This window comes from Chelonia mydas, chromosome 3, assembly GCF_015237465.2.
Source record: "Chelonia mydas isolate rCheMyd1 chromosome 3, rCheMyd1.pri.v2, whole genome shotgun sequence".
Lineage (NCBI taxonomy): Eukaryota > Metazoa > Chordata > Testudines > Cheloniidae > Chelonia > Chelonia mydas.
The window spans coordinates 96,307,035-96,334,560 of NC_057851.1; the positions used below are offsets into that span (position 1 = coordinate 96,307,035).

The 27,526-nt window shown below is 40.2% G+C and overlaps 1 protein-coding gene and 1 long non-coding RNA gene across 4 annotated transcripts in view; one reads left to right on the forward strand and one right to left on the reverse strand.

Moving 5' to 3' along the window:
- TMEM200A (transmembrane protein 200A) overlaps positions 1 to 7,873 on the forward strand; it is a 71,797-nt gene extending 63,924 nt beyond the window's left edge. For all 3 annotated transcript variants that reach the window (XM_027823210.3, XM_007060781.4, XM_027823211.3), the window contains one exon: positions 4,646 to 7,873. In XM_027823210.3, the coding sequence (XP_027679011.2) occupies positions 4,646 to 6,137 (1,492 nt within the window). In that variant the 3' untranslated portion in view covers positions 6,138 to 7,873. The remainder of the gene's footprint in view (positions 1 to 4,645) is intronic.
- Positions 5,831 to 27,526, reverse strand: LOC122465049. The gene is made up of 3 exons (XR_006289593.1): positions 27,398 to 27,526; positions 9,869 to 9,976; positions 5,831 to 5,957 (listed from the first exon to the last, which is right to left on the reverse strand). It is a non-coding gene; the product is annotated as an uncharacterized LOC122465049 (long non-coding RNA).

Below are 27,526 nucleotides of genomic sequence, written 5' to 3' on the forward strand. Positions count from 1 at the left end.
TCCTTCCCCACGAGCACGACTGAGGACTTGGAGCTGGGCGTCGCAGCCCCGTGCCGGCAGGAGCCAGCAGCGGGCATTGAGGGGGTGGGGGTGTGTGGGCTGCCCGGTCCCTCCAGCCAGGGCACAATCACCTCCACTCCCCCGGTGCCAATCCCAGTCTGAAATGGCTGTGGCAGCCCTGCCCACGGCCCCACGTCTTGCTATGCTAAGACTATGCTATGTCTTGCTAAGACAAAAAACCCCAAACATTGCAAAGTGCAAACATATAAAAGCCAAAAAAAAAAGGGGGGGGGGGGGCAGCCAAAATTTTTTTTGCTTGGGGTGGCAAAAAACCTAGAGCTGGCCCTGCACATGCTTATTGATCCCCTCAAAGAATTCTAGTAGATTGGTGAGGCATGATTTCCCTTTACTAAAACCATGTTGACTCTTCCTCGACAAATTATGTTCATCTATGTGTCTGACAATATTTTTCTTTCTTATAGTTTCAACCAGTTTGCCCGGTACTGAAGTCAGGCTTACAGGCCTGTAATTGCCGGGATCACCTCTGGAGCCCTTTTTAAAAATTGGCGTCACATTAGCTATCGTCCAGTCATCTGGTACAGAAGCTGATTTAAATGATAGGGTTACAGACTACAGTTAGTAGTTCTGCAGTTTCACATTTGAGTTCCTTCCTGCAGCAGTAGCACACTGCAAAGTGGCCTTAAGAGGGAGGGAATCTGGGGCATTCTCTCCTTCCTGGCTAAATCACTAAACTGTCTTTGGAGCTGACATTTTTGTTGCATGAAAACTAGTACAACTGCAAGTTGGAAGGTCAGAAGTTTAAAAAAAAATCTTTGTTCTTTAAAAGCTATATGGTGACTGTGATGCTTTTGCATCAGCAGGCTGAAGATGTTATGTTTTATAAAATGAATTAGGCGAAAAGAGAGCGGCAACCACTGCCTATCATGCTAAACAATATTGTCTCATTGTTTTCTTGTACTCCTCTCTGTCTTAATCCACCTGCAGTCTCTTGTCTGATACTTTGATTGTAAGCTCCTTGAGACAGGGGCCATCTTTTTGCTCTGTGTTTGTATAGCACCTAGCACAATGGGTCCCTGGGCTAGGCCTGGGGCTCCTAGGTGCTGTGGTAATACAAATGATTAATAATTATTAATAAAAATCTTCCCCTCTCTTTCTCCTTCTTATCCATTGCATCATTATCTGATCTATTTTATTAGCAGGGCTGTAATGTCACTCAGAATGTCACCAACATACAAGATTGAATTGAAACTTTTAACATACTCCACTTCAGCTCTGAGTCAGAATCTTAAGATTTGCTTGTTCAGATGTGTGTATTTAGAGATTTGTCTTTTCAGTCAAACTGAATATAGAGAGAACTCCAGTGTATCCGATGAAGTGAGCTGTAGCTCACGAAAGCTTATGCTCAAATAAATTGGTTAGTCTCTAAGGTGCCACAAGTACTCCTTTTCTTTTTGAGTGTATCTGTAGTTCCTCTTTAACATGAATATAATATAGTTTGTAAAAAGCTTCCTAATGAAATGTATTCCATCCTAATAAGTAGAGAAAACTTTGTGCCATAAACAAGCAATGTATTGGAGTATTGCTATGTAAGGTTTAATTGCTATCCTTTCTTATAAAGCCAGGTTTTGATCTCCTGCCAATCTAAGTCCATAGTGATTACATTGATTTCTGTGAAGTTACTCCAGATAAGTGAGATCAGAATCTAGCCATTTCTGTTAGCACCAAGGTGAAGCTTAAATCTTTGCCTGCCCTGTACCTTATTTACTTTATAAACCTGGTGGCAGAGGAGGGTGGGAGAGAGAGATTTTTCTGGCCATGAATTTAGAAGTAATTCTACAATGAGGGTGAGGTCAGGATATAGGAAAGATAAGGGAATGTAGTCTTTGTTTTCAACTGTTACTTGGGCAAAAAGACTTTTCCAGTCCTGCAGCCCCCTCCTACTACATGTTTTCCCAGAGGGAGAGGGAGTAATCTGTCCTTAAAGAATATAAGGAATCAGGTATTTAGAATGTCTCTCTTTCTCTCCATCAGCTAAGCTATTGCTGAACAATTAATAATGAATAATAGACGCTTTTCTTCTGCAACCTTTGTGAAGTCTGCAAATGGGAAGCATTTTCTATAAAACTTGGGACATTTAAGTGTGGGATTTTCAGAAGCACCTAAATGACTGTGCCCCTAAAGGAAATGGGGAACTTGTGCTCCTGAGTTTATGTATTTTAAAAAAAATCCCATCCTAAATGTCTGGGACCTGGAGAAGGATAATAGAACTAACCCCAGTATGTTAGCAAATCTGTTAATACTGTATTAGTACTGTTATGGCATGCTTCTCTCTTCATTTACTTTATAGAAAAACTAATTACGTTTAAATTGAACCCTAACAAAAGAAAACATTTTCCACAGACCAGGCCCTGTTTATTTTTGTCTGGAATCCAAAACAATATTTTACAAAAATTGAGAAGAGTCATCTTGATGTTTGATTGTGTTTTGGCACAAACCTCGTAAGCACATATGTGTATGGGCAAATTTTGTTTTCATTTATCTTAAAAAAAAAAAAAAAAAAAAAAATCTGAACCTTAAACACTCAGTTATTTTTAGTCTCCATTCTGGAGTTTTTAAAGTGACATATTTTTAGAATGTATCTTTTCTGAAGCAAGAGACCACATGGCAGTAACACATTGAAGTTACCAAAATAGCATTAAAATGCAGCTCCAGTTTAATTAAAGGGCCAGGAATTTTCAAAGAAGTCTAAGAGACTTAGGTACCTAATTCCTACTGAAGTTTCAGATGTCAAAAGTTTTTTGAATAATTGTGATTTTTGCTCTCCAAAATTCATAAAGTACTCTGTGTACCCAAGCTGGCAGTCTTTACTCAGGCAAAACTCTGAGACTTTTCATGGAAGCTATCTATTCCTTAATAACAATGAAGCAGTTAGGCCGCTTAGGATATCTCTGTCTCTCCACTCACTAAGCAATGTCTGAACAATTAATAATGAACACTGGACACATTTCTTCTGGAGAAGTGCTCCCACCTTGCCCCATTCTCAAACAGTCCTACCCGCTCACCATTCATGTCTTGGTAATGTTGACTGTTACCATGTTGGACCAATTGTGTCCTCAGATGTGCACATATGACACGTTAAGCAAGCCAAAGGGTGTTGTGTGCATGAGTCCAAGGGCAGAACCTGCCCTCTTATATTTAAAAACAACCATAATTTAGATTAAATCTCAGGAAAAACTTCCTAACTAAGAACAGAAGGACAATGGAACAGACTGCTTAGGGGGCGTCATGGAAACTCCTTCACTAGAGATTTTCAAAAGGAGGCTGGATAGCCTTCTGTCTTGGATGGTTAAACACAAACAAATCCTGCGTCTTGGTGGTGGGGGGTTGGACCAGATGATCCTTGTGGTCCCTTCTAACTCCATGGGTCTATGGTTCTATAAATCACAGATTTTGTTTTTCTTTATTCCCCTCTGTCACTCAGCCTTCTCTTTGTCTATTCACAAAATCTCATCACTCTTGGAGCAAGAGTCGTCTCCTCTACAGCCATTTAAAACTATCTTCCTGTGTACCTCAGCCTAATCAGGTCTCCATTTCACCTGAGCACCATTTCTGTACTCCCTGGCTCGTATCTTTCAATTACTCATGCCCTCTCTCTTATTTGTTAACATTCTTTGGTGTATTATTTAACCCTGGAAAGCATTCTGAAAGATTCTGTACAAAATAAAGTTTTATTTCCCTGTATTTTGTTGGATGGGTACTTTCTTGGCCACTCTCAAATGTAATGATCTGACAAGAATTATTTCTACAGCTGTGCACATTCCTCATGATAGTTTTTTAAAACAGTATTTGTTGAAGTTTCCCACATCATTTATAGACACCTAGGCAGACAGGTGAACCCAAGGGGAAAAACTTACTTCAGACAACTAGATGATGCTGGTTCAGAAAGAAGGATGTAAACAAAAACCCATGGGGCCTTGTGCTCCATGAAAAACAAAGAAAAAACTTAGGATTGCCATGTGGAAAAGGGAAGCATTATTAGGTAAAGGCAAGAATGATCCTGTTATTAGGAATTAAAAGTCTAGTATTAATAAACTTAATAATTGTAGTAGTAATAATAATGGAATGTATTTTTAAAAATACACTAAAATCTATGATAGTCATTGTCCTAAAGATGATATTCAGTACAATTAATATTCACACTAACGGTAATTGTTTCACAGCTTTTAAAAGCTTTTTTAGCTAAAACTTCAAGATTGTCTAACACCCATATGAGATAATGTCGATTGCTTTGTTAGAGACCAGTTCTGAACGATGCCATATATTAAGCATTTTCAGTAATTTCATTTTATATACTCCTGACAACTCACCATGTGCCATCTTATTAGTTTTCCACTATATCTCTATCAATTAGGCCAGACATATTACCTAGCTTTACTGTGCTCAAAAACCAGTTTGTTTTCTCAAATGCCATGTACATCTGAAAGTTGCCATTTATGAAGAGCTGTTAAAATGTAATGGCTTTTTAAAGTAATATTTATTTTAATAAAAAGTAAATGTCTGATTAACAAACATATGTATATTATATTGAAATTACTTATATTAGTATTTCTGTTTTCTTTTCTAGGGCAGAATATAGAACTATGATAGCAACTGGTGGAGTAATAACAGGGCTGGCAGCCTTAAAGAGGCAAGACTCTGCCAGATCTCAGCATCACCTAAATCTTGCCACATCGCCAACTTCTGAAGAGAAAAAGCCAGTCAGACGCCGGCCCAGGGCTGATGTAGTAATTGTTAGGGGCAAAATCCGACTTTACTCCCCATCAGGATTCTTTCTTGTTTTGGGAGTGCTTATCTCATTCATGGGAATTGCAATGGCTATCCTTGGATACTGGCCACAAAAGGAACAATTTTTAGGTCCTGAAGCTACTCTAGCCTTAAATGAAACCCAGGTCATAACAAACCAAGGTGGAGTTATATTTCGTTTCTTTGAACAACATTTACACTCAGATAAGATGAAAATGTTGGGCCCCTTTACTATGGGCATTGGAATTTTTATTTTTATTTGTGCAAATGCCATCCTACATGAAAATCGTGACAAGGAAACAAAAGTCATACATATGAGAGACATATATTCCACTGTAATAGACATGCACAGTCTGAGAATCAAGGAACAAAAGCAGTTGAATGGCGCTTACACTGCTTTATTGGGGGAAAGTGAATTCAAGCATAGTGGGAACTCATGTGCGTCGCGGTTGGCTGCAAACACAATTGCACCTTTCTCTGGCTTCAGGAGTAACTTTCGAATGGACAGTTCGGCTGAAGAAGATGAGGTTGCCATAAATGAAGACAAGAAGACTTCTAACCTTCTACCACCTTTGCTGGCTGAGCATTCTGGCTCTGTCTTTGGACTCTACCCTCACACTAGCAAGGCAACGAATGACAAAAATAGTAGCTCTATAAAGTGTGAAACAAAGTCAATTGTATCATCCTCCATTAGTGCTTTCACACTGCCCGTAATTAAACTAAATAATTGTGTTATTGATGAACCTAGTATAGACAATATCACTGAGGATTCTGAGATCACTAGAAGCCGGGCTAGAAATTTGTCAATGGACTCTCTAGCCATTTCATTAACTGATACCAATGAACCCTACAAACCTGCCAATGCAATGCTACCCCGAAATAATTCATTTGTAGAACCTCCATCCAGTCAGTTCAAATCTTCTATAACTCTTGGACCAAGCACTGGAAAACTTTTATCACCTGGTGCTGCCAGAAAACAATTTGGGTCCAACGCGTCTTTGCATCTTCTGTCTGCACATTCAAAATCCTTGGATTTAGAGGGGGGTCCGTCAACACTCACTGTCCAAGCTGAACAAAGAAAACACCCCAGCTGGCCCAGATTGGATCGAAGCAACAGTAAAGGATACATGAAACTAGAAAACAAAGAGGACCCAATGGATAGGTTACTTGTACCACAAGCCACAGTTAAAAAGGACTTTACTAATAAGGAAAAGCTGCTTATGATTTCAAGATCTCATAATAATTTGAGTTTTGAACATGAAGAGTTTTTGAGTAACAACCTAAAGCGGGGAACTTCTGAAACAAGATTTTAATATTTAAATTACAATTTACAAGACGTCCTACAGTATTTTTAAAAATATTTTGACAAGTTTCTTTTTCAGTGAAACTGGCACAAGCCTGTTTTTACCGAATGCTTATGGCACATTCAGATTGGCTTGTGTGAACAGAGATCATCATCTCTGTAATGCCAAGAGTTTCATGTGTTAGTAACATACAACTGTAATACTGTATATTATCACCACTCAAATATATGTTCGTGCCACAGATCCCATATTCTCCAATCTGTTGCTCTTTTGTTTCTATATAAGCACATGACTTTTCATCACTAAGTCAAAAAACCTGCATCAGAATTGGAGCTCCCATAAGCTTCTAGTCAGTTCTTTTAGTGATTGCAACATTCTAACAATGATGCTTCCAGTCTAGGATGGAAAGTGAGTAGCAGTATCTACTGGAATTGCCAAATCCAGACACACATTGTCTTTTACAGATGATACATCTTGGTAACTGCAGTCCTAGAATGTCATTGTGTTTACACGTTGGGGTGGGAGGGTAGAAGAAAACTGGGCAGATTAAAACCATTTTTGTGAACTCACTGTAAATGGTCAAGTTGAATACCAGTGTTGTGAATTCTAGTTAACTATGCTTTGTGATAACTTTCTATATCCACTATAATTTAGTACTGCAATTCAAGAAAACCATATGTAGAATAACCATGGCTTGGAAATCTGCAAATTTTTCTGGGATTAGTTATTCAAAGTGCATTAATTGGCAACAGCTTTACAAATAAAATGTACAAAATTAATTAAAAAGATCTGAACATGATGAATAACAGGATTTTAGAATTATGATGTACAGTATGATATTGTGACAAATCTAAAGAGAATAATTAAATATATTATATATAGTGTTTACAGTAGCCAAAACTTAAATAACAGGATTGCTATGTTTGAAAAAATTGAAACAACAAACTATACAATTCAATATTTACACTAAGGTTAATGTGAAAGCCCAACTGGCTAAATTTAAACTTGTATATTTTGCATAATTATAGCTTGATGGCTCAGGGGAGGTTTAGCTGTGATAAATTGCATAGAAAGCTTTTGCAAACGATTGACGTTTAAGACAAAAAGCGTTCTCTCAGCAAAGCACGCTTCACAGTTGCAGTTGTAGGCTAAGAAAGTTAATACGAATGACTCTACATGCATCCAATGAAGTGGGCTGTAGCCCACGAAAGCTCATGCTCAAATAAATCTGTTAGTCTCTAAGGTGCCACAAGTACTCCTTTTCTTTCTACTAGAAAGTTTTCATTTTTCCATTAAGCCATTTAGGCCTTGATCCTGCCATGACAACCACATTTGAGAACTCCTTCTACCATTCACCAAGCAGTATTGGGCCTTAACTGGTCATCTTTAACAGATGTTTGATATTTTCACTTCATCCAAATACTCAGGAATTGTGTTTTTTTTAAAGGCTTTCCCCAAAAAAGAATCAAAAGTTAGAAAGTTGTTGTACTTCAGTTGATCATGAAAGATGAAAGACAGAAATATTTCTTTTTTTAATTTCCAGCTCCATATTTCAACAATGCAATGTTTATGTGTCAAGAGCATTACTTGCTCAGTGAATTGAGGCATAGTGTTACTTGTTAGAACCTCAAGCCTATATATTGTAACAGAGTTGGCTAAATATTTTGCTATGAAGCTTTTAATAACTTTCTGGTTCGTGTTCTTAATACATTTGCTATTTTTTGAAATAAAATAAAATGTATATCTATGTCTATGGTAAGACTGGTTCTTTTCCCCCCCTCCATACATAGGCTTTCTCCATATCTAGGAATATCATACATTACATTTGTCAAACATATTGGTCCATTACTGGATATTTGCCTGTCCCTCCCCTTGATTTCTTTTTGCCTGACATCCACATGTGCACATGTCAGGATAGCATTTGGGACACTGTAGTTCAGCCATCAACTTATCATTAGAGAAGCCTAGATTTAGGGTCCTATTCCAGTACTTTCCATATTCTGAAGGTTTCCTGTTGTGTCGAGTCTTGGCCAGAGTGACAGCCAATCTACTCAGAGTACCCCACTGACCAATCCATAAAGCAATGTTGGTGTCACCTGGAAGGGGGGGAAAAGAGGCTGATCCTCACTATATATGCAAGTAAGGTGCTGATTACTTTGCTATTGCCATTCATTATTATTATTATTACTATTTATTAATACCAGCACCTTCCTCTTATATAGTGCTTTTCATTCATGGATCTTAAAGTGCTTTACAAAGGAGATAAATATAATAACAAATAGGTAAGTAATGTTGAATTCCACATTATACATTCAGAGAATAAAATTATCAGGCTCAATGGCAAGTAAGGTACTTTACTATATTTGCAGAGAAATCTATTACATTCTATGGGGGACTGATCCAAAAACCCATTGAAGTCAATGGGAGTCTTTCAGTTGTGTTCATTGGTTTAGAATCATGCCCTGGGTGCCCAAAATTGAAGTTCAGCAGGTACCTTTCTTCTCAACAGTGCCATTGGACTCAGTAATACTGCTAGAGGAATAAGGAATTATTCAATACAAGTGCATGTATCACATTCTGGCCCAACAGAAATGAGAGTATTATAGGGGGAGTTAATATTGACCCCTTGTGATGGGGTATACCTGCCCCCCACTGGGCAGGAAGGGGTTAACCCTATACTGAGTGCTGAGGAAGTCATGCCCCCTCACTCCTGCTGGGCATACTCCAACTGGAACCACACTATAAAATGGAGCAGCTAAGCTCAGTTTTCCTTGACCGGGAAAGGGAGAGAGCGTGTGTTGCAAGCTCCTGCCCAGGAGCTATCGGAGCCCCAGACCACAGAGGCCAGGCATTGTGAGATCCAGGCGAATACCTGGCTGCCCACAAGGGGAAGGAGTCGTTGGGAACTTCGCCTGTTGACTACCCTGGAGGATCAGAGGACCTGTGGACTTTGGAACAGGAAGACAGGGTAAGAAGTAGTTCAGGGGAACCAGACATTGATCCGGTTGTGGAACCAGGAACAGAGTCCCTGTGTTTTGGAGGGATCCCTGCTGATTCATGGTGGATACACTCACTACTGTTAGGGCCCTGGGCTGGTGGAGTAGGGAGCGCTTGGGTCCCTCTACCCCAGACACCAACCTACCCTTGGGTGGTGGCCAACCCCCTGCCTAACCGCTAGGCCATGCTGACCTGCAAAGAGGGGTGGTCCCACTAGGCCACACCACCCCGCACAGAGGGACCGTCCTACAGACTCTGACCTCCAGGCCCCGCTGCCCCATTGACTCTGGCCACTAGGCCACGCCGCCCTGCACAGAAGGATAGCCCCATTAACTCTGGCCATTAGGTTGTACCGCCCTCTTCTGAAGGGTGGTCCCATTTACTCTGGTGGCGTGGCCAGACAGTCCTGAACCTAAGGACAGCTCCCCGACTCTAACCATGATGGTATCCCACCCTGAGAGGAGGAGCGGTCTCTTGGACTTGGCCACAGGGCCATAACGCTACCGCCCCGGGGAGGTGGTGTGACAGACTATACTTGCCCACAACACCCCTATTTTAGGTTGCATAATACTTTCCATTATAAGAATGCTTGGGACCTTTTCTTTGAGAAGCTCTCACATCTCTCTTAGTTGCAGCAGGCCTTTGATATTTTGTAGGGGGAATCGCTCTGGCTATGTCCTATGAAATTCTGTTCAGATTTTGCTGAGACCAACTGTTAAAAATCATAATTTCTCTTCTCTCACCTGCATTCCTCAGGAACATATTGGCAGGACATCATGGAGCGACGGGACCAGCGGGCTGTAGTGTTTGTGTGGGAGGCTGCAACAGAGTTGGGCCAGGATGCCTCCATTCTGTAAATCACCAGACTTAGAACATGGTCACAATGGCCCATTTAATAAAAACCCCTTCCTGACTTTTTTCTTTAAGGAAGAAAAAAAGGTGTACAGAATGTTACACTATGTTACAAGAATTTTGTTTAGGTTGCAAAGTCAAGCACTCAAAAGTTAGGAATGTGAACCTTAATTCAGCCTCCTGGTGTGTATGCATTATGATACAATATTTAATTATATGATCACATCACTGTTTTTTCCAAATGACCCCATTCAGTGCACATGATGGATATACCCAGGGGCAGAATTAAGGTTGCATGGGCAATTGTAAATCTGGCATTTCCTAATTTTGTGTTCTTGATTTTGCAAACCTACATTATATTATTTTAACATCCTAGCTTTTCCTCAGACCTGAAGAAGAGCTCTGTGTAATCCCAAAAGCTTGTCTTTCTCACCAACAGAAGTTGGTCCAATAAAAGATATAACCTTACCCACCTCTCTCTCTCTAATATTCTGGGATCAACGTGTCTACAACACCACTGCATGCAATTATTTTAACATAGTTTTTGTGTGTAATATGAACTATGTTCATACCTGGGCTAGATCTAGGGAAATCTGCCATCTGTACCCTTTTTAATTGTATAATTGTATTTATAAAGACTGAAAAGACTATTTAAAAATGGATGACATGATCTTTCTTGATTAGTTAAATTATGTCTTAGCCTAAAAATCTGGCTTTTGAGCACCATTTTATGGAAGAGTAGTGGTCCTTTCTAAATTGTAGAACAGCTGGTAGTTGGAAATTTGAATTTAGAGACTGATACTGTAGAATTTACTCACAAATAGTTGTACTAGTCACTGAGAACACAAGGTAAACAAAGTCTTAAACTTCTGAAAAGTTTTATCAGAAAGCTGACTTTTTCTACAGAAAAAGCCCAAACTAATTCATATTTGATATAGCTCAGGACAGAGGATGCAGGACTCCACCCATGTACTAAACTAAATTCTGCTATTATTGCCACCTATTAAAAGGAAGAAATCATAAACACAGTGTAACTTTGTAGCTTATATACTACACTACAAAATCAACCAAAATTCAGCTTATGCACATTACATTCAGTTAACAGCATTTATTGTCACTTACGAAAATAACTGGCTCAAGCTAGGCAAAAATTTCTTAATATATTACTTAAGCAATATATTAACACTTAAAAGTGTTAACCTTTTCTCCTGCAGGCCACAGTGGCTTTTAAGGCGCAGAGGGCCTTTCTGTGACCTAGGGGTAATTCTGCCTCTCACTACAGTACTAAGTTATCAGCTCTCAAGCTCTGGTGAACAAAGTCTGAGAAGTACTTTTAAGTTCCAGCCTAGCTTTCTCCCTGAATAATCTTTGTAGTTACACTCTGGCTAGTAGAGTTGCCAGACTTAGTCCTGTTATTTTCAACCTCACATTCTATTTCCCTTCAGTTTGTCTCTCTGTTTCTCCTGCTTCTAGGAGTCTCTCTCTGTCTCTTTCCAGGAGCCTTCTACTTCCATCCTCTCCGCTCTATTTGTTTCTCTTTTCCAGTTTCCCACAAAACATTACACTGTTCAGAACAGAAAAGGGTCTTTTTTAACATGACTCTTGTTTGGTGGGAAAAGTGCAAATGGATGTGTGGTTTAGGAACATTCTGGTCAATAGACTCCTTATCTTTTGTAGAATAAGCTCATATTCTTTGTTACAAAGAATTCAAACTAATTCCAGCTAATTTATCTAAAATCACATTTAACTTTCAGTTCACCCATTTCAAATCTTTCATTAGTGTTAAACATGTGCACCTACTGGGAGTGGTTGTAATTTGAATTTTTGGACCTGAAACCGCAAAATAGCTTCTCATAAGTAATTCATATTCACACACAGAATCCCCGATTTTAATGGGATTACTTGTAAGAGTAAGGTGTTTGCAGGATTAGGTGCCTTAGTCGGGAGGGAATGGAAACTAGACTGCAAATATTTTTATATTTGAACCATTATGTTTTGTTGAAACTGGAACAGATCAACTGTCCATCTAGTCCAATATCTTGCATTTGACACTAATTCATAGCAGATGTTTTATAGGACAGTGTAAAACCACCATAAAGTTCCTATAAGGAAGGTGGGTTTTTTCATCAGATAAGTAGTTAGTGACAGACCTATACGCTCAGGCATAAAGGTTGCTATCCTTTATCAACTTTTGTCCCAACTAATGTAATTGCAGATGACTGTATTCATGAAAATATCTATTTTTTCGTTACTAAGCTCTCCACCTCACTGATGTTGTTTTTTGCAGAGTTCTGCAGGTTAATTATGAGTTGTACAAATGTGTTTCCTTTTAACAGTTTTAAATTGGCTCTCTCTCAATTTCACTGGAACCTCCCACCATTTTGGTTTTAAGAGAGAGAGTAGCAGAAGCACCTGATTCACATTCACTACAACAGTCATTTATTTTATAAGTCTCTTTCAAGTCCCCTCTTATTCATCTCCTTTCTGATCAGTTCTTTCTTATCTTTTAAATCTTCCCGCATATGAAAGTCTGTCTGTGCCTCTAATCATTTTCCTTGCCCTTCTCAAGACCTTTTCAATTTCTACACTATGCCTCTGAAGATGAAGTGATTATATTATATTATAAACATTATATTCAAGGTGAGAGTATCCTGTTGATTTCTGTAGCAATATACTATTTCCAGTATTAATCTATATCCCTTTCTTGAGGCACAAAAACATCTTTTTGTTTGCTCCTGTGCATAGAAAAGTTTTTCAGTGAAGTGCCCTCTGTGACACACAGGTCACTTTCTGAGTGGTTACAATTCGTTTACAACCTACTACAGTGTAGGAGTACTTCAAATGATTCCTTCCAATATGCATGTCCTTACATTTTTCAGAAATAATTTAATTTTTGACATGTTCTATTCTAACTTTTAGGGAATACCTTTTAATAGTTTCTTTTTATTACTCTTATTACGTTCACATGACTTTCAAGGCTCTCCATATGTCACATTAAAATATATGAGTAAAAGAATATAAACAGCATTCAGATTCTGAATCTCACAGAGTAGGATATAATTAAACACTTTTTTGTGTAGAGAGCTCATTGTCATTTTAATAGACAGGAAGCACTTTGAGGTAGTATGAGTAGATTATATGATCTCTAGTTTACCAGTGTGCTGCATTTGTTCTTTTTTGTGGACTGGAAAAGGTTTTAGACTTACAACTTTTAAAAGAATGAAAAAGGAATTATTCTCTAAACCTATTGTAGGTCTAGGTTAAGTAAAGTACATCAAGTGTTCAGAAATTTTAAAAGGTATGGTAGAATCCCATTAAACTACAATTTGTTAATTTGCACCTTTTGTAATTTAACACAGAAATGGTGGTCTCTTCCCTGTTCTCAGCAAAGATTATCTTGGATGTCCACCTAAGGAACAAATCTGAGATATTTCTGGCCCAGTGACTTTTGAATGAACTTTGGTGTTCCTCAGAAAAAACACGACAACCTTGAAAATTAACTTGAGGAAGGCTGTTTCACAATCAGATTAAGAATGGGCTTCATACCAAGTTGATTCTGAATTTTGTCTCCATGCTGAAATTCAGAAATTCACTTTTGGTCTCTTGTAGATTCAGTGGCATTCATTCACTGTGTTCTAAGCAGCTGGTATTCATATTTCGCTTCATCTAATGGGGCTTATGACAGTTGCTGTATGGAATTAATGTACAATGTCTCATCACTGCATTTCATCACTTTCATGTATAGCTTTACATAAAAATAATTGTTTACATTAATAATGTTTTTTATTTAAATAATGATTTTCTCTAAGTTAAATTGATTTTTTTAAAATTTAAACTAAGGTATTTTATTTACATGTTGTTAGTTCTTTACTTTCTTCTTCTTTTATAGTCAAATTGCTAAAATGGATGTTTTGTACTTGTTTCTTTAATTAGTTTCCTAAATGATAGCATTTCAAATTTTACATATTTTTTTTTTCTAATAAGTTTGACAGGAGATGGGTGATTGACTACTAAGCTAAAGATGCAGAAAAGCTTTTTATTTTTATTATGTTTTCTCTGTGATGATTTTGCTCTGAATAAATAGCACTTTACATTACGAAAGTTGGTTGGTCACTGGTTAATCCTGACATTGCCTCTGAGCTGAACTAAAGTCAGACTTGCTGAGATAATTACAGTAGATTGGAGGTGTCTGAGGCCAAGATCTAGACAGCGAGAGTTGTGGGACTCTGCCCCAAGAAGGGTAACTGCTAGATGCTAAACAACTAAGCAGAGTGCGCTCAAGAAGGTCACGAAGATGCCAGAGATGCAGTTACCTTGGGAACTGGGACACTATCCATCAGAGTTTGCAGTTTGAAGTCAATAGGACTTATAACCTGAAGTTATTTAAAAATGATGGAGAATCGACCACCACCCTTGGTAAATTGTGCCAATGGTTAATACTCTAGCAGTCAAAAATGTACACCTTATTTCCAATACAAATTTGCGTAGCTTCAATTTCCAGCCACTGGATTGTGTTATACTTTTCTCTGCTAGATTGAGGAGCCCATTATTAAATATTTGTTCCCCATGTAGATACTTATACTAATTAATCTTCGCTTTGTTAAGCTTGATTAACCTTTTTGACTCCATCATTAAAAGGTATGTTTGCTAATCCTCTAATTCTTCTTCTCTGAACCCTCTCCAATTTATCAACATTCTTCTTGAACTGTGGGCACCAGAACTGGACACAGCATTCCAGCAGAGGTTACTCCTGTGCCAAATATTGAGGTAAAATAACTACTCCTAGTTGAGATTTCCTTGTTTATGCATCCTGGGATCACATTAGCATTTTTGGCCACAGTCACATGGGCGCTCATATTCGGATGATTATCCACACAATTCCCTAACCTTTTTCGAAGTCACTGCTTCCCATGATAGAGCCCCCTATCCTGTAAGTATGGTCTATGTTCATAGAGGTATACATTTACATTTAGCCATATTAAAACATATAGTCATTTGCTTGTGTCCAGTTTACCAAGTGATCCAGAGCGCTCTGAAATAGTGACCTGTCCTCTTCACTATTTATCACTCCTCCAAATTTTGTGTTATCTCCAAACTTTATCAGTGATGATTTTATGTTTTCTTCCAGGTCACTGATAAAAACGTTAAATAGCATAGGGCCAACACCTGGGGATCCATCTGGAAACATGCCCATTCGATGACAATTGCCCATTTACAGTTACAATTGGAGACCTATCAGTTAACCAGTTTTTAATCTACTTAATGTGTGCCATGTTAATTTTATCTTGTTCTAGTTTTTTAATCAAAATGTCATGCAGCATCAAGTCAAATGCCTTACAGAAGTCTAAGTATATTACATCAAAACTATTATTTTTAGTAACCAAACTTGTAATCTCATAAAAAAAGATTTCAGACTTCAATTTAGTTTGACAGGTTATTATGACATGTCATTCCATATTCTTTATGAAAATATGCTTATGATATGAATGACATAACTGAGATATACTTTATGCAAGATGGCTTGTGTGAGATATCATTGGAAATGTTATGATTTACTGAATGTGTTTATCCAATTTGTATGCCTGTATCATTTCTGTATCTGAAGTTAGGAATATTGACTATGTATCTCACAAAAAGAAAAGGAGTACTTGTGGCACCTTAGCGACTAACAAATTTATTTGAGCATAAGCTTTTGTGAGCTACAGCTCACTTGCATCCGATGAAGTGAGCTGTAGCTCACAAAAGCTTATGCTCAAATACATTTGTTAGTCTGTAAGGTGCCACTAGTACTCCTGTTCTTTTTGCGAATACAGACTAACACGGCTGCTACTCTGAAACCTGACTATGTATCTGTATTTCAACTATGCTACTTTGGGTGACGCCCACTGGTAACACTATAGGTACAACAATGGAAAAGCCAGACAGGGCGGATGGCCCATCAGCGAGGACAATAGACTGTGAAAAGCTTGGCCTTCCTGTGGAATCTCCATACTGCCACTGACTCATGGACTCTATGATCCTACAGAGTCAGGTCTTGTAACTTGATACTAAACATTACCTGGGACTTCTTGTAACTTTCCACTGGAAGGGAAGAGGTGTCAAGTTGCAATGGGGGAGGTTTAGATTGGATATTAGGAAAAACTTTTTCACTAAGAGGGTGGTGAAACACTGGAATGCGTTACCTAGGGAGGTGGTAGAATCTCCTTCCTTAGAGGTTTTTAAGGTCAGGCTTGACAAAGCCCTGGCTGGGATGATTTAACTGGGACTTGGTCCTGCTTTGAGCAGGGGGTTGGACTAGATGACCTTCTGGGGTCCCTTCCAACCCTGATATTCTATGATTCTAAGTTTGGGAAATAAAGGATTCCCACGTTATGTAAATCCTATTTAAGGGTGGGGAGGAAGGCAAACAGGACTCCTCCTCTCCATGGCCTATCTACCCAAGAAGAAAGACTGCAAAAAGAAAGGCAAGGGGGGAGTCCAGACTGAGACTGGAGTCTAGTCTGAAAAGGAATATAACTAGAACTCTGAACCACAGAAACTTTGCAACCTGCCTGCAACAACATCTAGGGTGAGAAATACTATTTGTAACCAATTTCTTTAGTGAAACTAGCTTAGTTTGTATGTTTGATTTCATTTGCGTAGTCATCTGCTTTGTTCTGTTATCCCTTTTACCACTTAAAATTTGCCTTTTATAGTTAATAAAATTTGTTTTGTTTGTTATTAAACCTAGTTTCTGTAATTTCTAACTTGGGGGGTAAGAAGTGTGCACTCCTCTCTCCACACTGAGGGGGCAGATTTCATAATATATCTTTGGGTCTACACTCCAAGGGAGGTGGACATCTGAGTGCTGGAGCAAGTCCCTTAAGCTGAGTCTTCCCAGAGCTGATCTGCAGCTGACTCTGTGTGTGTGTGTGTGTGTGTGTGTGTGTGTGTGTGTGTGTGTGTGTGTGTGTGTGTGTGTGTGTGTGTGTGTGTGTGTGTGTGTGTGTGTTAGAGGAGGTTTTAAGAGCCTGGCTTAGCAAGACAGGTTAAAGGGCGCCCAAGCTGTCAGAACAGGTAGACTCAGTGGTATCTCAGCACGTCAGATGGCTTCCCAAGAGGTTCAACCCGTCACAGCTATATTTTCCATTGATTTGCATTAAATTAGATTACCCTATTTTAGTTCTTTGTTAATTGAGTCTGGTTCCATCTGCTCCACTTTTTTGCCTGGGATCAATGTCAGGCTGCCAGGCCTATAATTAGCTGGGTCATCTGGTTTACCCTTTTAAAAACTGGCACAACTTTAGCTTTCCTTCATTCTTAAGTTTTCCCAGTGCTCCAATACTTAGTGAAAACTCCACATTAACAGTGCGGAGAGCTCCACAGCCATCACTTTTGACACACTTGGATGCAGGTTAGCTGGACCTGATGATTTAACAATGTCTAACTTTAGTACCTCAGGAGGATGTTAAACAGCAGCTATTAGTGGAATAGAAACAGAACTAGTGGAAGTGTATTCCAAGTAGGTGTGTGCGTGCGCTGAAGCCAGAGACTTTTGCCTGGTAGTACTCATAGAAGGGTGGTGGTCGTGCCTCATGTATGTAGCCCCTCCCCGGCTATATGAGGCAGTGCCGCACTGACCCCCCCCTCAGTTCCTTCTCTCGGCTGGTGTCAGAGCTCTGCAGGGTGGTTGTTTTCACAACCTCACAATTTATCCTCATAGATTAATTCATTGTACACAGTTACTAGTTAGTTTAGTTAGTGTTAGTGCAAAAGTTGTGGGCGTATACTATACCGGTAGTGGTAGTGCTCTCCCTGGGATTCGTGAGGAGGGGTAATTCTCAACAGTGATCCCCACATGAGGTGCTTGCTCTGCCTTGGTGAGGCCCATCGTAAAGAGCACAGTTTGATCTGAAGACCGTTCAAGGAGAGGACGCAGGTGGCACGGGACCTTTGCTTTCAGCAGCCCTTGCTTGAACAGGGTTTCCAAAGGCCAAGGATCGCCCTCCGGCTCCCAAAGTGCTGCTGCCTCCCACTGTGGGGCAGGCGCCTCTCCAAAGAGGCATGGGAGTCCTCCTGTTCTCGGTGCCAAAGAAGACTCGTAAGACAAATCATGAGTGCTCCAGGTCCTGGGGCAGCTCTTCTGTCTCTCCTAAGAAGAGCGTGACCTGGCATGGGACTGTCTCTAGTGTGCAGGATGGCATGGGTACTTCTGACCCTCCTTCAGTACAGGGTAGGGAGGACAGACACTCCATATTGTCAATTCCAATTCCAGCGTATGTTGAGTCCAGTACTGAGGGGAATGATGCCCTTACCGACAATGTCTGTGACATCAACTTACCTGGCTGTGGAAGACCTACTGTGATTTTTGGTCCTGGCTTTGCCACTGGTCCAGGACTTCATGAGGCTGGTGTCCACGATGGCGCCTCCAGTTGGAGCGTGCCACTGAACTCTTTGGTCCTTCAGCAATGTACCATAAAGCACCTCTCCTACTGGTTGGTATTGGCTCGGCCCCAGAGATGGTACAAGGTTCTTTGGTTCCAGGCCCTTCCTCAGCACCAATGCAATCGATGCCACAGATGGTGCTGTAGAGATTGTCACCACCCTCAACTTCGATACACTCAGGTGCTCCAATACCACTGCTTGTACCAGAACCAACCTGGCCTGTGGCAATGACATTTTTGGCACAGGTGGTGCCAACGACATTGGGAGCACTGGTTCTGACGTTGTTCTGGGCCACAGATGAGTTGGATCACTGGATGGCTCCCAGTAGAGTTTCTCCCCTCATGTCCCCAAGGTCCTGGGACTTGTCTGTTTTAGAGTTGGGCTCCTCATCCTCACACCCCACTTTGCAAGAGGAGGTCTGAAGGCCACCAGTTGACCAGTATGGCTACGAGGGTTGGCATGCACCCGTAGGCTGGGATGGAGGCTCCTTGCCCGGCCCCTACTGGCCACAAACGTGTTTACCCATGCCAATGGCCCCCTTGGGCTCAATAGGAAGCTTCTCATTTCCAGAGGTCTCACTCATTGTCCAAGTCAAAACGGAGGTCTTCTGCTCATGCAGCATTGGTGGCTGCAGATCGGCTGCAAGTCCAGATATCCAGCGTTCCCCTTCCTGTGGAGCCTCTAGTGTTTCCCTGTTTAGAGTCGCTACCTCAGAAGCAGGACCCATCTCTGGCTCAGCCAACAGCTTCGTCCTTGTCCCCAGATGATGTGATGCTGCCTGGTTCATCCTTCAAGGCATACCAGGACCTTTTATGCTGGGTTGTCTTGTCCCTTGGTATTCAAGTGGAGTTTCTCCAGGAGAATACCCATAAATTCATGGATGTTCTCCAGCCCTCTGTTCCTGGGAGGGTAGCCCTTCCAATTAATGAGGAGCTCCTCAAGCCTGCGAGAGCTCTTCAGGGTATGATGGCCGTTGGTGGCCAAGTGCTTGGAGAACCACTATTTTGTGCCCCTGCAGGGATCTGAGGGGTTCTATTCCCCTCATCTTGTCCCAACTTGGTACAGTCAATGTGAAGGACATGGGGGTTCATCTATAATAACTTGTGACTACTGGGTATTGTGTTGTAGGTATAAACTGAGTTAATTCACAAGCAAGTTTGTCAGGATATGCTTCCAGGAAGGCAGGGTGGTGGTTGTGGGAGGGGTGGGGGAGGTTGGATCCTGATAGTCTCATCTCCTCTCAAACAATTCAAGGGATAAGAGACAATGCACAGCCATCTACTTTGAAATGCACCTCTCATGCCTTGCTGAGCTCTTGGAAGTGGTTTAACCGAACTGAAAAGACAAGACAGAATAAAGACCTTCGACTGGTTTTAAAAATGGAGTCCCTGAAGGACAGGGAGGGAGACTGAGGCAGAGATTAGACTGACAACCAGATACTAGAGGTTGGGGATCTGGGGTAAGATAGGCCTGCCTCGGAATATAGGTAAGATAGTCATGCATATAGACCTTTAGTGTGTTAAATTCCTTTTTCTCTTATGTTATGCTTTATTCCTGCTACTAAGATTAACAATTCTTTGTTTTGAGACAGCTGTCTGGTCACCTGTGTTATCCACAGGTCACAAACTCCCAAAGGGAAGATTTCAGTGCTGAACTCAGTTGGTCCTGCTGGAAAAGCTCAGGTGATAGACTGGGTTTCAGGCAACAGGACACTGTAAGCACAGGAAGATCATGAGATTCCAGCCAGGAGAAGGTGAGACCTAACACTTGGGGGGGACACATTCTGGGGGGGACACATTCTGAGGGACCAGAGAGAGGACAAAGATACAGCTAGTCCTGTAACCATGACAGTCAGCACACAACCAATAAATGAAATTTGGAGGACATGAACTCCTCCAAATACCTGATAATTCACATCCACATACAAGCAAGGACTTGACTCATTCAAAGCACAAGACAGGCCCAGCTGGAAAACTTATGTGGACAGAAGACTTTACAATAGGTAGGAGATACAGAATGTTTGTATTTGGTTTTAGCCTTATTACATAAAGACAGGGTTGGTGGTGTGGGCGAGGATTTAGCCAGCCACAGAAAGTTTGTCATTTGCCTGTGAGAGACTACGGTCTTGACCTACAATAAAGCATACTGCCAAGAGAGTTCCAGTTAGGGTTTTCCTCTTCTGCCTGTATGTTGTGCAGTGGCTTGCAATGTCAGCAATAAATATATTTAATCAAAATAAAGCCAACAATGCAATTGCTTTCTGGTGACTTCAGAGCTTTTGTAAACAATCAAGAAAAGTGATGTTCCCACTGGGAGTTGCCACTGTATAGCTGTATTTCCCTCTATAATCCTCTCTTAAAAATCTTTATATGTCACATTAGTAAAAACGAAAGGTGAGCAAGCCAGTTAAGACTTACCCTTACCGACTTTGAAAGTCAAAGTTGAGCTTAGTGTTTGAGATTTTGAAAAATTATTTTTTCCCCTCTTCATCTGTCCTTGAATTTCTATGATCCAGTCAGCATTAGGACCAATACTGAAAATACCTGAAGTCTTAAGAGAGAATTTGTTCTCCTAGGATTTCCAGTCCAATTTTGCAGATATGGTAGGTTTGTTGGAATAAGAATGCAAACTGCTGGATACCCAAAATGCATGCATCTCCAAACCATGTGAGGTTGGCACCTTGCAGATAATATGCATGTTTTTCACTTCTCATGGTTTCCCTTTTTGTTTATTTTTGGTTAGCCTTATAAAATGCTAATGGACCATCAAACTTCCTAATATTATAAGGACCCTGAAAAGGCCGTTACAGGTGGCTAAGGTACAGCACCTGAATCCCTCCCCAGGCTAACTGATTCACTTTGGAGGTAGAACTAGTGTCAGGAGCCATCTGGGAAGGCAGCAAAGTAAAACAGAATAGCTACTTCAATCGATTGTTAAGGCCAAGACCCACAGCTCTGATATGCCTGGTCAATAGCAGCCCAACAAAGGATTGCGTGGCATGAGAAGCCTAGCCCACCACCCATGCAGCTATGCTCTGGAGTAAGTTTGGGGAAACCCATCTTCTGTCGTGCCTGTTTTTTCCAGGGAGGATACCCCTGCAGCTCCCTTTCTGACACTCCTGGGTGTGGTGGTGGGGTGCTATGCTAGCACTGAAGAATTGTGTTTTGTAAGGCAATTTCCCTCAGTTTGTTCTTGGAGGATGGAGACTAATTTACATGACATGATGGCCGGGGGGGGGGGGGGGGGGGGAATTACTCTAACTACTACTCCATTCTCACAGGTTTCAGAGTAGGAGCCGTGTTAGTCTGTATTTGCAAAAAGAAAAGGAGTACTTGAGGCACCTTAGAGACTAACCAATTTATTTGAGCAGCCACCCTTTACTCAGGGAGTGGAACTACCCACATTTCCTTCAGCATTAAATCATTCACTCAAATTAAAAAAAAAAAAAAAATGTGTTCTAATTTTATCTTTGCTGGAGAACATTGTTAAATATAAAGGGGAGATACTTCACTAGACTCTGAGATTGAGATCAATCTCTCTTTCAATCTGTTCAAAAAGGCCAGAAGTTGCCTGTCAATTTTAAGCATTTTTTCCCCTGCTGTTTCTGAGTTAGACTATCAGCAAAAATTGGCCTCCATTAGCAAATATCTGTCCCATAATGTAGCAACATGATAACTCCATATTTTATGCTGAGAAACCAGAGAACAGACGACACTCACTTTTGGCCTCAAGGAAGTAAAACTTGTGTGCTGACTCAAATACAGTGAAGGCTAGCAGAGACTGTGACATGAATTCTCAAATCTTTTGAGGAGTTAAAGTCTAACAGAAGCTGAAGAAACCGGCGCCTATCTTGTGATGCCAGTTGTTGAGGCTCTGAGAGTCCATCTCTGCATGGAAGTACTGGATCAAGGCATCAGAGGTGAAGGCATGAAAAAGAAACTATTTCTGAGCATTTTGATGATATGAATTCAGAGAAAGGATAAAGAGAAGCCTGAATGCTGGATCCTGTGTTCAAGCTTCTCTTCTGCCCCTCAGAATCTCATCAAGATAATGTAAGAGCAGCTACACACAGGCCAGCAGAAGGAGAGCAAAACAGAAATAACTGTACAGGGAAAACAATACCAACAGTATATAAAACCAATGAATAACATGATGCAGTAGTGAAAAAGGCTAATGATATTCTGGGGAGTATTAACAGGAGTGTACTATGTAAGACCCAGGAGGAAATTGTCCCACTCTACTCAGCACTGATGAGGCCTCAGTGTTCAGTTCTGGGTGCCACACTGTAAGAAATACGTGGACAAATTGGAGAGAGTCCAGAGGAGCACTGCAAAAATAATAAAAGGATTAGAAAACCTGACCTATGAGGAAAGGTTTAAAAAAAAACAAAACACCTGGGCATGTTTAGCCTTGAGAAAAGAGGACAGGAAGGTGGACCTGATAATAGTCTTCAACTATGTTGCTGGCTGTTCTAAAGAGGATGGTGATCAATTGTTCTCCATGTCCTCTGAAGGTAGGACAAAAAGTAATCTGCAGCAAGGGAGATTTAGGTTAGATATTAGGAAATGCTTTCTAACTATAAGGGTAGTTAAGCACCGGAATAGACTTCCAAGGGAGGTTGCAGAATCCCCGCCATTTTTTTTTTTTTTTATAAAGAACACCTGTCAGGTGATGACACCCGGTCCTGCCTTAGCACAGGGGGCTGGACTAGATGACATCTTATGGTCCCTTCCATTCCTATGGTTCAGTGATTCTGTGAAAGTGTCATTGGTGAATAAAACAACATAAGGATTTGACCTCTCTGTTGTATAGACTGAAATGAAGCTACAATAGAGTAGATGAATTAAATTAGAAAAAAAAATAATTTGTCAATTTGTAATTTGGCATCTGTTGTGAACTTGAAGCTTTCTAAAAATTAGGATATGTATTATTAGAAACTAATTTAATAAGATTTAGAATCATCCTCAATCTTAATGACACACACACAAACCAGATAACTAACTTGGTCATTTAAATAACTAAATAGTAATTCACTTACTGTAAAAAGCAGATAACTTGATTCTAAGTTAAAGGTTATCTGCATTCTTGTGCTATATTTCCCCCCCCCCGATATATGCAAGACATCTGCTAATCAACAGTCTTTTTTTCTTTTCACAGCGAGGCAAATCAGCTCTTACCTGCTAATGCAATTTTCTTGAGGGATTTTTCATTTCCCAGAAAAGCAAATTCTCTCATTAACATAATCAGCAAATGGGATGCTTTCTGTGTTACCAGACACACTTTTTTCTCCCTCCTTTAGCATTAGAAAGTCATATGATCATTTAAAAAATGAAGCAAAAACAAAACCACACACATGCCTCAAAAGATATGCTAATATCAGTCTTTGGCCATCTGCTAAGAGGAGGATAATATGAAAAGAAAGTCTCATATAGCTGCAGACATTTTGCACTGTGGTAGTTCAATGTACAGTTAAATGAGCTTGTATTACACTTAAAATAAAGCAGAAGTTAGCAACATAAGGATTGGAATGACCATACAAAAATATTCATTTGAGTGCTACACATACTCTACACTTTCCAATGAGATCTAAAGATTAAAAAACCATCACACAGGAAAAAAGTTATCAACCTCATTGCAAATAAGCCAATAAGAAATGTTTCATAGGTTCTATGACATCAAAGTATAGGAGCCTTTACTGTTGCTGAAAAGCTGAATTTGGGAAAACATGTTCCTGTGTGTTTCACTGAGCTAAGCAAATTGGAACTACTCTTAAATTTAGATATTTAGATGTATGTGAAGTTTTCATTGCAAATTTCCTCCAACGTGACTACTAGAAGTAAATTCACAAAGCCCAAGTATTCAGGATCTGATGAAGTGCTGTAATGAGGGTTAATTCACATTCCCGAGTCATAGCCAGGAATCCCACAACCTCTTATACTCTTTAAATTGCCCAGCCCCTCCACACTGGACAAGTTCTGGAGCCAAAGGATCTTCATACATACAGATCCATGACTTCTTCTTAGTCCACCCATGAAGTGATTTTCTGCGCCAAAGACCACTGCCTGAACACACAGGGGTTGCAGGGCCATCCCTTTACAAGGACTCAGCCAGCCAAGATGGCTTATATGGTGAGATAGGGCTAGGTGCCATAACCTGCTCTACCACTGATTAATTTCTCCCTATGTGAAAACTGGTATCTACTAGAGCAGAGCAGAAGTTTTCTAATGAAAAATTTCAATTGAATTTCAAAATTAAATAAATAAGCAAACCCCACAGGCACACAGGGCAAAGTTAGAACTTTCAACTTTCTCCCCCTACCGCCCTTTTTCTTAAACCAGGTCCAGCATCTTCCTTATTCTTTTCAAGGATGCAGGAACAATGATGTCATGAAGGAGACAACCAATAAACACCTATATTTTTAATATTATTTTTGTTCTGATTAAGTCCTGTCAAAGAACATGTAGAAATTGAATGGAACAGACTTTGAAGGACTCTTCAATGTCTTGTCAAAAAATCACAATCCCGAATACATGCTGAATACTTTGGACAGAGAGGGGGAAAGACACAAAAATCACAGCTGAAGGAACTGAATGCATGTCCCATTAAAGAAACAATAAATTATATGGACAAGTTTGAAATGAGGATTATTTTACTTTTGCTATTTATAGATCAGAAAGCTGTTGAAGAAATTCACCTTGGCCAACATTTTGCTACATAGCAGACTGAACTGTATTTATCTTTAGGTAACTTAAGTGCTGGTCAAAGGTGTTAGAATGACAGCTTGACTCCACAGAAATGCAGGCTCCCCTCAACCATCCCATAAATATGCCTCAACCCTGTTTTAGAGGGAAAACCTCCTACAGCTATAAAGGGAGCTGGTTCTCCATGCTCAGTCATTCCTATGCCTCCCTGACATTAACAAAAAAGGGTACCAAATTAATGCCAGAAGTCAGTTTGGCGATGAAGAGCCCTGGCCATTAGCAATGAGACTGCAACCATCTCATTTCACATAGACTACTGAATTGTTTTGAAACGGTAACAACTTTTAGATACTGGTAGTCAAAATTACATCTGAACATTGAAAAGGGGTAAGGATCTTCTAGGCTTTATATAATGTGGCTCTTGCTCTGATTGGGGTCCTCTGTGTACTACTGAAATATAAAGAACAATAAAAATCAGTCCCTTGTACCATCCTGCCCAATTTCCCTTTAAACTTGTTTCTATTACTGCATTTATTTTTGGATAGAAGGATATGCCTCAATTTACCACAGGTCCCTTGAGCTTATGCTCAAATAAATTGGTTAGTCTCTAAGGTGCCACAAGTACTCCTTTTCTTTTTGCGAATACAGACTAACACGGCTGTTACTCTGAAACTTGAGATCCCTGTGTAACTCAAGCCTGGAGGCATTATCTTAAATGATAGAATGCAGTCTCCTCTATTTGCCTTTTTCAGTATGAACCATCTGTTTTCTCTCCTACACAAGTAATGCTGACAAAGGACATATAACTGCTGTAATATTATCTAAAAGAAAAACAACATTTGCTTGCTCCAAGCAACATAAATAAGATGTTGAAAAGTATATGAACATCCACAGTATATGCATATGTAGAAATAGTAGTAATTTAACTAGTGTAGTGCCAAACTTATATCAGTGGGAGTTCAAGGTAGTCAGATTTTAGCAGACAGGCAGGTGAGGAAACAACCCTGCCCAGCTGTCCATTTTATTCTCCCCTTAGCCAAGTCCTTGCACCTACTACTGCTCTTTTAGAATTGGTTCTCTCTCCCAAACCTGTCCATTTAGACGTCCCCGCAAAATGTGCCCAGTTTCAATGGAAGCAGTGAATACTGCAAGTCATTCATTCCAAAGAGGAAAAGACTCACTGAGAAGTAAGTTGAGTCATGATAACGATAACAGAGACAGTGCCATTACAATGAAAACACTGGAAGGGGCACCCTCCAGGTAAGGAAAAATTGTCCCCTCTGGTATTGTGCATTCTACACTCCCTCTTGAACTTATTTGGGCAATGGGACTTCCACAATTATTTTCTTACCCTCTTCCTATCAATTTCCCTATCATCTTCTTCCATGTTTCTCAACCCTCATTCTTACATTCCCCACACCCCCATCCCATCCTCCTCACCATATGAACAGAACCAGTTGTTATCTTTTTGCTTTTTCCCACCTAGCTGGCTCGTTTTTCTCAGGATCCTCCTCATCTTTTAATTACAGAGAATAGCTGATTTCACTGCCTTTCACCTCATTCCACCGCCACTGCTAGAGTCTCCATAAACGAGGCACACAGCTGACGCTACTCTGCACACCTATGGGAAATGAAATAAACCCTTGTATATCTAAACCCCTTTCCATTTTTTCACAGTTTATTAAAACACTAAAGTGCCAGATATAGGACTATTTTTATCTTTAGCAGAATAAACAACAGAAGCAGCATCGCTGCCAAGATAATTACCTGGAAAAAGCTGAACTACGTAGTGTATACCTTTGGATCACAGAATTGTGTTACTGTGAATACTGTGTAAATACCAAAGTAACCACAAACCAAACCAAACCAATCTGTTAAAGGGTCTATTTCTGAGCTGTCACAGGAATTAGTCACATGTGCGCAAAAAACAGGGCATTGTTAGCCTGTGAATTAAAAACAAAGACTCATTATTTATTTTTCAATAGTTTTCTTTTTGTTTGGTTTAAAAATTGCATGTGAAAGGAAAACTGATTCACTTGGACTCCTCTTCAGTGACCTGACTGGCTCAGTCTACCTTCATGGTGTTTGAAAAAATAAAAAACTATTGTTCAGTACCAGAGCATGGCCTCAAAGACATCTCCTTAGTCACAACGTTCTCTTAAAAGGCTCACAGCTCCCATGATACAGGGGAGCATATTGGAAGCGCGTGGCCACTGCCCCATCCTGCCCCAACTTTAATTGTTCAATAATAATTGAGAACCACAACAAAGATCAGACGGAACAAGGAAAATTTACCGGAATGCCTGGAGTGTGTCCACAACTCCTAAAAAGCCAACCTAAGGGGATGGGGAGAGCACTGTGTTAGAGTCACTCTCTGGTTTCGCAGCATTGCAGCTTGTGACTGTGGTGGGGTGTTGCTTTCTC